At 32.8% G+C, this 14690-nt stretch overlaps 1 protein-coding gene across 1 annotated transcript in view; it reads right to left on the bottom strand.

Moving 5' to 3' along the window:
- Positions 1 to 14690, bottom strand: part of USH2A (usherin) — a 795289-nt gene that overhangs the window by 662407 nt on the left and 118192 nt on the right. Inside the window, exons 9-10 of the mRNA XM_061185303.1 lie at positions 9432 to 9627; positions 6548 to 6678 (exon numbers count right to left, since the gene is read on the bottom strand). Of these exons, the coding sequence (XP_061041286.1) occupies positions 6548 to 6678; positions 9432 to 9627 (327 nt within the window). The remainder of the gene's footprint in view (positions 1 to 6547; positions 6679 to 9431; positions 9628 to 14690) is intronic.

Genomic DNA, 14690 nt, shown 5'->3' on the forward strand with positions numbered 1-14690 from the left:
GTTTATAATTCTGACATTGTTGACAGCTTTTTTAGTGTGTATTCTGTTATCCCGTTGAAAATGATGGTAAGCATTTTTAGAAATCTTTTATAACATTATTTAGGCAAAGGTGTACTTGACACTATATTTCCACATATAATAATAATCCATATACTTTGTATCTGTACATGGAGCATGAGAAAACAAAATAAAAATTAGGTAAAATGTAAATGTGATTTAGAGATGGAGAACGTGGAGGTTTTAAATTCATGAAAGTGTTCTATCACTGTATCTACCTTCAGATTCCTATATGTAGCTCTTTCTGGCTACATGTCAGATTTCATGAAAATTCTCTTTATTTTTTTTTGACTATAAAAATGATCAACAGAGCAAATTAGTCAGAAAAAAAGAAAAAACATGTTTTTAAAACAAAGAAAAATGTTAATTTTAAAAAACATATTTCCTTTCATGCATTTTTAAATTAGATTTTTGTACATAGAAAATGACACACAGAAGCATCTTTTTAAAAAAGCCTTTTCTATTCTTGTCTCTCTTTCTCTCCTATTCTCACTCCTGAGATCAAAGTCCATGTTGTACTATATACTTTGTACATTGCAATATGTCTGTACTTTTTTTCCTCTTACTACTGAATAAAATTCCATCGAGTGGATATATTACATTTTATTTATCCACTCATCAGTTAATGGACATTTGGATTATTTCGACATTTTGACTATTATGAATAAAGCAGCAATGAACATTCATGAATAAGATTGTGTGAGGATATATTTTTCCTTTTTGCTTGGATATCTAGCAAGGAGTTAAAGTGCGGAGTCGTACGGTAACACTGTATTTAATATTTTGAGGAACACCAGACTGTTTTCCAAAGTGCGTGCACATTTTACATTCCCACCAGTAGTCTGTGGGAATTCCACTTTCTCCACATCCTCATCAAGATGCGTTACTATCGGTACCTTTAATGATCGCTATCTACGTGGGTTTGAAGTGGTGTCTCATTGTGCTTCTGATTTGCATTTCTCCTAAGACAAATAATGTCCACAGCATTTTTTCATATGCTTATTTGCCATTTGTATATCTTCCTTGGAGAATTGTCTATTTAGATCCTTTACTCATTTTTTAATTGAATTGTCTTTTAATTATTGAGTTGTAAAGTTTTTCTACAGACACTAGAGACAAGTCTCTTATCGGCTATATGCTTTGCAAATATTTTCTCCCATTTTGGGGGTTGTTTTTTCATTTTCCTGATAGTGTCCTTTGTAAAACAAGTGTTTTAAATTTTAATGAAGTCCAATTTATCCATTCTTTTGTTGCTTGTGCTTTTGGTGTCATATCTAAAAAGTCACCGACTAATCTAAGGACATGAAGATTCACATCTCTATTTTCTTCTAAGAGTTTTATGGTTTTAGCTCTTACATTTTATTCTTTGTTCCATTTTGAGTTAATTTTTGTATAAGGTATGAAGTAGGGAATCCAACTTCATTTTTTGCATATCAGTATCATTTATTGAAAAGACCATTGTTTCTTCATTTGTCTTGGCACTCTTGTTAAAAATCAACTGACTGTAAAAGTGATGGTTAATTTCTAGACTCTCAACTCTATTACACTGATCTGGGTATCTCTCCTCAAGCCACATCACACTGTCTTGATCACAACATTATAGTAAATTCTAAAATTGAGAAGTGTGAATCTTCCAACTCTCTTCTTCTTTTTCAAGACTGTTTTGGCCTTTTTTGAGTGCCTTGAATTTTAATATGAATTTTAGGATCATCGTATAAATGTCTGCAAAGAAGCCAGTTGGGCCTTTAACAAGACTGTGTTGAATCTATAGACCAACTGCCATCTTAGCAAAATTAAGTCTCTGATACATGAATACAGGATGTTTTTCCATTTATTTAGCTCTTCTTTAATTTCTTTCAACAATATTTTGCAGTGTTCAGAATAAAAGTTTTGGGCTTATTTTATTAAATATATTCCTAAGCATTTTATTATTTTGATGCTATTTAAATAAAGTTGTGTTCTTAATTTCATTTTCAGATTGTTCATTGCAAGTACATAAAAATACCACTGATTTCTGTGTACTGATCATGTATTCTGCAAACGTGTTGAACCTTATTAGCTCTGATAGACAGTATTTTAATAAATTTGATAGGGACAGAGTGAAGGGACAAAGTAGGTGATTAAATAGTTAATCCCACTAGGGGATTTTAAGGAGAGAAAAAAGTATGGGAGACATCTGTAAGTTAATGATCACTCAAGAAAGCTGGTTTACTTAACCACAAAACCAAACAGGCTTGCTAGCAACAAAACCATGCAACAGAAGCATGAGACATGCCCCCCAAAAATAAAACAATGGTGGCATGAGACCCACATCCTGCCCAGTGAGTTCAGTAAGTTCATGATTCCTTGGACATGCTCCTCTGTGCACACTAAAGAAAATAAAAGGAAAAGGTGACATTATACTAAAACCTGAGATGATTTACCATTTTTAGCATATGTTACCGCCTTTTTGCTCATTTCCATTGTGCCATGACAGTCCCGGCTTGACCATGCAGGGACAAAAAAGTCCCCCGCCTGACATGGAGGAGGAACTGATGATGGAAGCCTGATGTCTACCCAAGAAAAAGGAAGAAGGTGGTCTTTCCCCCACTTCTCTCTTTTCCTTTGATTGTAAAACTGTAGCCCACTAAGTTCTTGGGGCACGGCACCCTCTCATTAGCCCGCTTGTAAGCCTCACAAGCATCCTATTCTAAAAACTCCCTTCTTATCTATCACTTTGCCTCTCACTGAATTCTTTCTGCACTGAGACATAAAGAACTGGAGCTCCTCAGAGCCACCCAAAACACCACCTAGCAGTTTCAGATTCCTTGGAATCTTGGGATTTTTTACCTACGAGATCATGTTATATACAAAGACAGATAGTTTTACTTCTTCCTTTTCAATCTGGATGACTTTTATTTCATTTTCTTGCCTAATTTCCCTGGTTAGAACCTGCAGTACAATGTTGAATAGAATATTGTTGTCTTATTCCTGATCTTAGGGAGAGAGCATTAAGTTTTTCACTGAAAGTTTTCATTTATAAGTAGGAGGTCAGCTGTAGGTAGGTATTGTGTAGATGTTTGTTTTCAAGTTGAGGAAATTCTCCTCCATTACTAGTTTTCTGAGAGTGTTTATCATGAATTGGTGTTAAATTTTGTCAAATACTATTACAGTATTATAATCAGGTGACTTTTTTCTTTAGCCAGAAAATAAGGTGATTGTATGGTTTGATTTTCCAATATTGAAACAGAATGCATTCCTGGAACACAACCACCTTAGTCTTTGTGTTTAATTATTTTAAAATACTGCTGAATATCTATTTGCCAAAATTTTGTTTAAAACTTTGGCCTCTCAATTCATGAATGATATTGGTTTGTGGTTTTCTTTCATGCACTGTTGCTGTCTTGTTTGCTATCAGGATAATATTTTCATTCATTTAACTTTCAGTTGGTTTATTAGACCATTTACATTGAATGGTATTATTGTTATATTAAGGTTTAATAAGTCTGCCATTTTATTTTTTGGTTTTTATTTATTCTATCTGTTTTTCAGTCTCTATTTACTTTCTCCCTATATTATTATAGGTTATTTGAACATATTTTATTTTATTATTTTTTTACATGAACATATTTTAGAATTCCATTTTGATTTATCTGTGGTGTTCTTGAATACATCATCCTTATAATAAGCCTTTTTAGTTGTTGTCTAGATATTACATTATATACACAGATATCAAAGTCTGGTAGTTTTTTTATTTTACCGATTTTAGTTAAGTATAGAAAAATTACTTCCCTTTACATTTCTTACCCTCTCCATTTTTGATATAATTGTTTTAAATATCTCCTCTAATATATTGAGAACCACATTAGATAGTGATGTAATTTTTACTTCAACCGTCAAAATATTTTAAAAACTCAAAGCGAAGGGGGAAAATGTGTCATACTTAGCCATATTTTAACTCTGATGTTTTTTATGCCTTACTGATGTTTCAAGATTCCTTCATTTATCATTTCCTGTCTAGAGAAGTTTCTTCAGCCAATCTTTAGAGTAGGTATATGCTGGAGACAAATGGATGGATGCTTTAAAATCTTTGCATGATAATTCTAACATCTATATCACCTTGATGCTGGTATTGTTGATTGTCTTTTTTCATTCCATTTGATATTATCCTAGTTCTTGTAATGATAAGTGAAATTTTATTGGAACCTGGACATTTAGGTGTTATAAGACTGAATCTTACTTGAGTCTTGCTTTAACAGTCAGGCCTCCTATGAAACTCTTCTGGTGAGTGAAGAGAGGATGTTGCCTCACTATTGCCTGGTGGGAATAGAAGTCAAGGTTCTCCACTCTGGCTCCACTGACTCAGTAGGGGAGGATCTCCTTATTACCACTGGGCAGGACTTGGGGTTCTGACTCTCCACTAGGACTCTGAAAACACTGCCCTAGCTGGGAGGGGAGAAACACCTCCATTTCAAGGAGATCTCAAAGAATGTTTATCTATATTGATGACATCAATGATCAGAGAGGTCCTACCTTCTGAAATGTCATTGCCCTGGGTATGTTCATGTACAATTCCACCCCAAAATTAGATCCACCCCATGAGAGCTGGAGAAAGAGATCCAGAGCCAGTAGGGTACTGGAGCCATCTCCACTGTATGATAAAACCATTCTTCCCAAATTCATATTTGGTGACATCTCATTGGTAGCTTAAAATTGACGATGTGGGCTTTTTATTTTTCTCAGATACCCCAGTGTTAAATATTTACAAGCACAGAATTACTAAAACTGTCTCCTACTCCAATAAAATGGACTTGAAATAGAAATTTGAGAAAAATTAGGTTTTAATTTCTTGCATACTTGAGTTGTAGAATTGAGGGACAAATCTGCTACACTTTACTTCATATGGGTAATGACATATAAATGAAACTTTGGGAGGTATAACTTTAGTTCACAGTTTTTCAGTACTATATACCAAAATTACTTTACCTTAGATCTTCAGGGAGAAAACATATTTAAGTGAAAATTTTAAGTAATGCTTAGATTATTATAATAACCATTCTAAATGACCATCTGAGTATGAGATTAGTGCTCAGACTAATTCACTTAACACTTATTAAATTCACTTAACACTTATTAAATAAGTATTTATGGGGTGCTTATTATGTGACTGAAACTGTACTGTTTGTGTTGGACAGAGAGAAGACAAAGAAGTAAATAAGTGAATTTACTTAATTTGCTGAAGTAAATAAATGAATTTATTTAATTTGCTTAATTAAATAAAGGGTACAATGAAAATAACATGGGATGATGTAAAATACAGTGATTTGAGAATGGTCTACAACTGGGTGATCAGTGAAGAAATCTCAAAAGATATATCAATCTTTGAATTGAGACTTGAATAACAAGCAAAAGACATCCATGTTGAAAATTCAGGGCAAATGTATAAGGGTGAGATGTGTAAAGACAGTCAGATTTTACTAGTCAACACATATAAAACTGTAATATGACTCTCTCAGAAAATAGTGCCTCAATATCACAATATAAAAACAGTAGAGATTGCCTTTTTAGTTATTTTTCTACCTCCCAGCTTTCCAATGAAGCATATCACACATTATGGTTAATCCGAAGGTCTTCAAATCCATATTAGCTCACTTTATATTTGGCTTTTATTTGTTAAAACAGTTTTTAATGCATGCTCCAAGTTATATGACAAATATATTTTGCCTTGAAATTATTATCATTCCATTGTAACTTAAAAAAATTTTTTTTCTTTATCCAGATTGTGGTTTATGCTCTTGGCCACTGCATTCTCAACTATTTGCAAGAGAATATGTAATTATTAAAAATTAATACAATCATTGAATTGATTCTTCAAGGTAAATTTGCCTTTTATCTACTTTCATGTGGTAATATTATCAGAACAGGTAAAAAGCTCCTGCTGAAGACAGCACATTTAAGTATGGAGCTGCTTTTCCTGATGTATAATACAGTTACAATCTGTGTTCATATAGGTCAGACATCAATATTTGTGATGTTGGTAATTAAAATTAATAAAATGATAAAAACCCTTTGTACTGTTAGATAGAGAAAAGGTTAAAAGAAATTTACACCAGAGCTATCATAATTTCCATTTGGATCTATGTGTAAGTGACTTTTGCTATACTATCTTCTATGGAATTTGGGAGGAACACTGTTCTTATTTACTTAATATCACTTATTAATATTAATTCACCAGTAATTCCAAGACGCATACTTAACTTACTTCATTGTTTACTTGGAACCCCCAGCTTCCAAGTTTTTTGACAACTGTAAAATGGACTGCCCAAGTAGCCTTATATTTTATATTGATATGAAAAGTTGCACAGAAACACCCCAAAAGCAACCACCTCTTTGAAATGTAAGCACACACACAGAGGACTTCCTGATATAGCCCTCAGTATCACTGATAGACCATCTCCTAAATTAGTTTCTGGAAGAGAACAATTCTTTACCTTCAATAGTGAGAACTCACCTGATCGCACAGGAAGCTATTGTTTCTAGTGCCAACTCTATCACAGTCACAGGGTTTGCAAACATCTATGGCGGAAGGATCTGCACCAACTTGTCGGAAAAAGTAGTCCTTACACAGCTCACAGTTCTTCCCTGCGTCGGGGAAAGGTTATGCATTATGACTTCCAATTCATTAAAATCAGCTGCATAATTCAAAATTAAAGACTGTATTCCTTTGAGGGAATTCTATAATTTTAGCGATGTCCATTTTAATGCACCTTTCATCTCTACCTGCCAATTTAGTGATCCACAGCATATGAAACAATGAACCTGTTACAAACTGTGCTCTACTTCATTAAACTCCCATCTGTTATATAATATCACACTTCTAAAAAGCTGTGCTTTGTAGGGGCCCATACATTTTGAAAGAGTTTGTTTCCAAACTTAAATTTTTTATTTCTAGGACCAGGTACTGAATCTAAATCAACTATGAGAAATTTCTACATTCGTGGTAGATGATAGCTCTACAGTTGGAAGCAAATAAGCATATATTATTCAAATATTTTTCCAGAACTAAATCTTATAAAATAGAAGACTGCTTTTAATGTAATTTGCTATTTCATAGTTAATGTGATTAAAAGCAAATGCTTCTGTTAGTACTTATGGCCATTATTTTTCATTTCAAATATCAAAATAGAATTTTATATTTAGCTACATCAAATAAATTTCATATTAAATATTAGAATATCTTGACACATTAGAAATATGAGGTAATTCCTATTGTTTACAATTTTTTATTCAGAAAATTTCCCTTTCCATTTTATATAAGAAAGCAATCTAAACTACAGGGAGTTTCTAAACTAAATGTGAGTAGCATATCAGATCACTGAAATTGAAATAAAACTGAAGGCTATCAATTCCCCCTCTAAACATGATGCACTCTTCCTCAAATATTGCTGAAACTGGCCCAATATTAGAAAACTATGAAAACAACTTAATCAAATGAAAAACTCACACTCTAATGGATCTTGGCTGTGGACAAATTAAATGTATTTATAATATGTCTAGAATATTTCCATTTCTATATGCTGAGGACTCCCAAATTTATATCTCCAATCTAGAAATCTCTCCTTTATTTATCATTCAATGAATATTTACTGAGTGATTACCATGTTCCAAACTCTGTGCTAAGGGCTGAGGAAAATACAAACTGCACCCTTTTCACAGAGTTACCTTATAGTCTAGAAGGTAAGATGAATCCTAATTAAATTATTACAGGAATAAATATATATTTACAAACTGTGATAACCATAAGATGCCACTAAAGTATATAGATTATATTGATCCTCTCTGAAGCATCATGGAAGGCTTTAAGAAAGGAGCTTCAGAACTGTGTTTCTGACTGCCCCAAAGAGAGTTTCTTCTTTGTTTCTTGGAAACACACAGTGAACTTGTCCAAAACAGAACTTGCCATCTTCTCCCTCAATTTGATCCTCCTATATTTCCTATCTCAATGGCTGGTACCAACGTTGATCGTGTTGCTCAAACTGGAATGTTAGGCATAAGTCTTGACTCTTCTTCCTTCCCTTACCTACACTCTGCACCTTGCTCGGAAAATGCTGTCACTGTCTACCCTAAGTGTCTATTAGATCTGCTCATCTCTATCCACACCACCTTAAATGTTTTCCCACATTATTTCTCATCTGGACCATTGCAATATCTGACTAACGTTTTTTCCCAAACCACTTTTGACCCTCTCCAATCCATTCTCCACTTTATAACCAGATGGGTCTTTAAAAAACACAAAATTCCTTTCCCTACATGCCCTTAAGTGGCATCTCCTTAACCTTAGGATAGAAGCCAATCTCTTTATCATGGTTTAGAGAGTCCTCCAGTATCTGGGCTCTGCCTTTCTTCCTAGTGCCTTTTCTAACAATCAGCCATTTGCACTTTCATCAGTTCTTCAAGGGCGCCATGTTTCTCTCTCCTCTAGGCCATTGCACAACTGTTTCTCTTACTGGAAAACTTTGTTCACGCTCCTAATCCCCAACTCCGCTCCTTCACCTGGTTAACTCCTACTATACTTCCCCATCTTAGCACTCATCAGACAACTTTTTAATTGTTCCTTTAATAGGGTGCCTTTACCACCATGTAATAATCCATACAAAGACAAGAAAATTCATCATCTTGTTAATCCTTATATTCCCAGCACCTAGCCAAGAGCTTGTCCCACTTTAGGTTATCAATAATTATCTAACAAATTCATTCATGCTTCAGAGTAGCACACTTTCAAACCCACCAGACTTGGGCCATTATACTTTACAAATTCAGACATTGTCTATTTCTGCTTTTATCATATCAGCCTTTCAGAAAATAGTAATTTTTCAATGACTAGTCAAAATGCTGGATGGTTTTAGGGACAAGACTCTAATAATTATTTTATGCATTTAATGAACATTTTTAAAAAGAGTGTTCCCTGATTACTAGAGTCCATGCCAAATCTGAATGATTGTAAACCTCTCTACATGGGAATCAAGACATAATGGAAGATCAGGGGTCACACAGAAAACTTATTTCAAGGATATATATACTCAGAATAATACAGTAATTCCTGATGTATCCAAAATATATTCATGATCTAATCAAATGATGTGAACTTATTTTTAAAAAAAAAACATTTTCCTGAAAATATATAGTCTAAGACTAGAGTGTTGTATCTGAAAACTACCTAAACATTTGGAACATAAAGATTCAGTAAACCAGAGTGATTTTCAAACTTAATGGTATGAAAGCACTTTCTTAAATAAGATAGCAATAACATAATTTAAATAATATGCATTATATATAGAAGCACATGGGCTTCAAGACCAAGTCAGCTTCTGTTATTTGTGTTATTTGCTGGTTACCTGTAGTGTTATGCTCACAGTCATCACAAACTCCTCCACCTCCTCTGTGGTGTTCAAATGGAAAGGGATCCACTGAGATGTTGTAGTGGCAGCTTCTGGAATGGCTGTTGCATTCACAGGGTTTACAATTGAAGGTGTGAACTTGATCACTTTGGCGAAAAGGCTTGTCATTATAAAGAGGCAGGCAGTGATCACACTAGAACAATAAAGTAATATCAGAATGATAAATATATAAAGTTGTGCTTTGTTTCTTCTTATTTACATATCCGGCACTTTCCCTAGATAGAAAGCTAATATCAAAGAGTTGAAAGTCAGCAACTATTGTATTTTTAAAAGTGTTTTATAAATCAGAAATGAGCATATCACAGTCATGGTAGTGCAGAATTGTAAAAGTGACAATGCAAGCTGAAACCATGTAAAGTGATCTTAATAACCAATGGGGAAAATTATGATTGTTCCACAATCTGAAATTTTTTGTGAAAACATTAAAAGCTTGACTTCCAAGTCCTGCTTCCACAAGTAAAGAGCTTGGAATTGCCACTCCATCATAACAAAAAATAAAAAGTTGAACAGACTGAAAAATCAACAACTCTCCCTGGACCCCCAAGTGGGGGACACAGGGCAAACATCTGTCCCCAAGATTGGAGAGACAGGCAAATAAAGGGAGTCTCAGCTATAGGATCAAAGACTCACTAGCAGAAACTTCCATGGGAACCAATGCTGGGGTAGAAAATCTGAATTATAATTGATATATTGCTGGAAGTTCACTGTGAACAAGTCTGATAGTTGAAAACTCCAGGGTAGTGTAGTTATAGGGGACCCTCACCATTCTGTGAGATTTTCTTCCAGCAGCTTGACCAGGTTCTCACAGTAAACGAACTCAGGGGAAAATCCCCAGGTGCTTCTGGCAGAGGGAGAAGAAAGGAAGCATTTCGAAGTACATCAGAGCACTCTGTTCTTAACGATATCTGCCTCAGGATAAATTAGTTAACCAGAGCCTAGAGACCTAGAGAAAGGAAATACTCAACTCCAGCCCCCTCTAGTCACTCTGTCCCACCTAAAGGGGAGGTGGGGAGAGGGGACAAAGAGGCACACATGAAGTTCACAGTCCAGAGGCAAAGGCTTACTAAAAGACTGAAAACTAAAGGGAAACAGAAAATAGTAAAACTAACATTTAATAATCATAAGACTATAGAACACTTGCCCTCCCCTCACTCCTCACCAGCACATTGCTAAAAACCTATTTACAGCAGTTCCTCTCACCTGGCATATCATGTCTGGCTTTCAAGAAAAAAATTACAAGGCATACCAGAAGGCAAAAAACACAATTTGAAGAGAAAAAGCAAGCATCAGAACCAGATATGACAGAGATGTTGATGTTAGAATTATCAGGCAAGGAATTTAAAACAACTATGATTAATATGCTAAGTGCCCTAATGGAAAAAGTACACAGCATGCAAGAACAGATGGGCAATATAAGCAGAGAGATGGAAATTCTACAAAAGAACCAAAAAGAAATGCTAGAGATCAAAAACACTGTACCAGAAATGAAGAATGCCTCTGATGAGCTTAGTAGTAGATTGGATAAGGCTGGGGAAAGAATCTCTGAGCTAGATGAAATATCAATAGAAACCTCAAAAACCGAAAAGCAAAAAGAACGAAGACTGAAAAATCAGAACAGAAAATCCAAGGACTGTGGAACAACTATAAAAGGTGCAACATATGTATAATGGGAAGGAAACGAGAGGGAGAATGGAATAGAAGAAATATTTGAAACAATAATAACTGAGTATTTCCCCAACTTAATGTCAGAGACCAAACCACAGATCCAAGAAGCTCAGAAAACACCAAGAAAGATAAATGTCAAAAAACAAACAAAAAACCCCACTATACCTAGGCATATCATTTTCAAACTACAGAAAATCAAAGATAAAGAAAAAATTCAGAAAGAGAAACCAAAGTTAAAATACACCTAACCTATACAGTAACAAAGAATTATATCTAACTTCTCCTCAGAAAACATGCAAGCAAGAAGAGAATTGTGTGAAGTACTTAAAGTGTTGAGAGAAAAAACCTACCAACCTAGAATTCTGTACTCTGCAAAATTATCCTACAAAAGTGAAGGAGAAATAAAGACTTGTCAGACAAACACAAATTGTAAAAATGTGTTGCCAGGAGACCCTACTTGCAAGAAAGGTTAAAAGAAGTTTTCTAGAGAAAAGGAAAATAATATACATCAGAAACTTGGATATACATAAAGAAAGGAAGAGCATCAAAGAAGGATAAGTGAAGATAAAACTGTAAAAACTTCCTATCAGTTACAAAGGTAAAGGGAAATAGAAAATAGTAAAACGAACATTTAATAAACTGTAATTTAATATTAGAAACTTTGAGAATTATTTTCCTTGTAAAAAATCATTCAGTATCTTGAAAAATGCTTGCTTTCTTATTCTGTAAATTTCCATATTGAGCAAGCATCTTTTCTAAGCCTTGAGAATTGTCATATTCCTTTCTAAGTATGGATCAGCTTGCTTCCATCATTTTCATGTTTGTGCTTTCACTGACGTGCAATATCTCTGAGATTCCTTTAATGTAAAGTTTTTGTTGGCATCATTTCCTCTAGGACATCTTTACCTATTCATCACAACCAATGTCCTCATTTATGCTAAATTCACATTCATTAAGTTGCCCTGGCTGCATATATAAAGTATTCCAAATGATGACAGTGATCAGCTATTTGTTCTCTAAAGAGAAATATTTAATTGAAATTTCACTCCCAAAACATTCTTTCTTTCCATCTTTGTTGGCCAATTCTTCTTTTTTGAATATTCATATTTACAAAATGTCACATGGGTTTATCACCTAAAAAGAGGCTAGACCACTACAAGCTTCTCTGTGAATGAACTGATTAATGGATGTGCACTGACCAGTCACCAATAGAGTGAAAGAAGCTGCATGATTGGTCACTGATCATGATGTGCAACAGTTATATATATAATTTGTAGACTGACAAGCCAGCAGCAAAATTTGTATTTTATGAAATTACTTACAGGTAATATACCATGATAACTAATATTTGAACCATGTTTTTAGAGGATTGGTGTTTAACTAAAACAGACCTGTTATGTACTGGATCAATTAAAGCTAGAAATTTTTTTTAATTAGTGCTTTTAGCATCTAATATACATACAATTTATGGACAAAGCAAAATTTATTCCATAGATTAAGGAACTATTCATGGGAACTGTGTTAAAATTTTAGCATAATTATGTACTTAATAAAAGTAATACTATCCTTTTCATAAAATAAATAAATGAAGTAGAAAATAAAAATCACTGATAATTCAACTGCCAAATGATAAGCTACAATATTTTAATGATTTTTTTCAAAACTTATAAATGTGTATTTTTTTTCCTTTTTCTCAAAATTAAGAATACACAAAAACACACATATACACACATATAACCCATACTATTACATAGTCTCTTATCATTAAATATCATGAATTTTATTGCATTATTTATCATATTATTCATAAAATAACTTATTTAGCCAGTCTACAACTACAGCAGAAACACTTTGTTTCTTCTAATTTTTTATTTTTCTTGTGGATATTTCCTTAACAAAACTATAAGTGATAAAGTTATATCATAAGAATGTAAATATTTTAAAAGATTTTGTGAAATATGACCACTTTCTTCTAGAAAAATTAAACTAATTTATTAGCCCACAAGTAGTATCTGAGAATGTCCATTTTCTTTTGTTCTGCTCAACTAAAGTCTATGATTATCTCTTCACTATTTTGATTTTAGAAAACTATCAATCACTGTTTCAGTATGTATGTTGTTGATTACTAGTAAGGTTTTATATTTTTCATCTAGTTTTGATAAAATATAATATTTTTGTGAGAAAATTGCTCATTTTTATTTTGCATATTCATTTTTTCTTATTGCTTTTAAATATCTTTTCATATATTAGGTACATTTTTCTTTGCCTGTCAAATAGTGAGGATTTAGTTCATAATTTTCAATATATACTTATATTTTATTGTCTTTTTCTACTTTACTTCTACATTATTGACCAAAAATTTTAGCACCATAGTTAATAAGTATGCCATAGTGGTGACGGTGGATGTATTTGTATTATTTCTGACTTTAATGGAAATGTCTTTAATATTACAACTTTTATAATGATGTTGACTATTGATTTTAGGTAGATGATCTTTATCACTTAAAAGGAGAAATCTCTATTCCAAAATAAACAAGGTGATTTTATATAAAAACAAAATATTGTCAATTTTATTAAATGTTCTGAATCAACTGACCTATTGAACTGAAAAATTATGTTATAGGTTAACAGGTTAATTAAAATCTATGCTTGCATTCTTAGAATAAACTCAACATCATTAATGGCAAATAATAATGGTAAATAATGGTTAAAGTTATGTAGGATTTCTGCATTTATAGTCATAAATTCTATTGCTCCATGTTTTTACACAGACATTAAAATAAATAAAACCTTAAAACTTTAATAAGGAATAAATATGTATTTGTATTTATCAAGTTAATTTCAATGTCTGAATGATCAACAAATTTTCATTTTGTACACTAAAATCTATTATAGTTTGTCAAGTTACACTGCATTTAAATTATGATTGATTCTAGATAAGATTTGAAATAAATATGTACATACCAATAAATATGTACATTCTTACCCTTTTTTTTCTTTTGGCTGTAAAATACTTAACGTGACTTCTGAAAGTACCCAACTTTTTCCATAGTCACATACATAAATTAGGAACCAGAAGAGTCAAACCATGTAAAATAAAGTATCAAAAAGTCTCCTCATATGTTCATAATAATAGTCCTTTGTTTTTTTAATTAACATTTTTTAAAACTATTTTGATATTTTGGACAACAAATGTCATTCCCTTTTTCTATTTTCTGCAATAAGTATCTACTATTTCAGAACAGTTTATTTGACATATTTCATAATTATTATTGGAACAAACTCTAGTCAAAAGTATTTTATCCAGTATTTATTTTGCCCTACTAGTTCATGGCTGAACAATTTCTTCCCTTAATATTTTTAAACGTAGAAAGAAAAAATATAAGAATTTAATTGTCCAATGTGCTGTTCTTTTATGGTATGCTGAAAAGTTTAGCATGTAAACGCATTGAGTCTTTCTACTTAGCTGAGGAGGAAAAGAAAAAAGACAGACAGAGAAGAGAATGAGAATGTAAATATTAAGTCAGTTTT

This window comes from Eubalaena glacialis, chromosome 3 (assembly GCF_028564815.1).
Source record: "Eubalaena glacialis isolate mEubGla1 chromosome 3, mEubGla1.1.hap2.+ XY, whole genome shotgun sequence".
NCBI classification, from domain to species: domain Eukaryota; kingdom Metazoa; phylum Chordata; class Mammalia; order Artiodactyla; family Balaenidae; genus Eubalaena; species Eubalaena glacialis.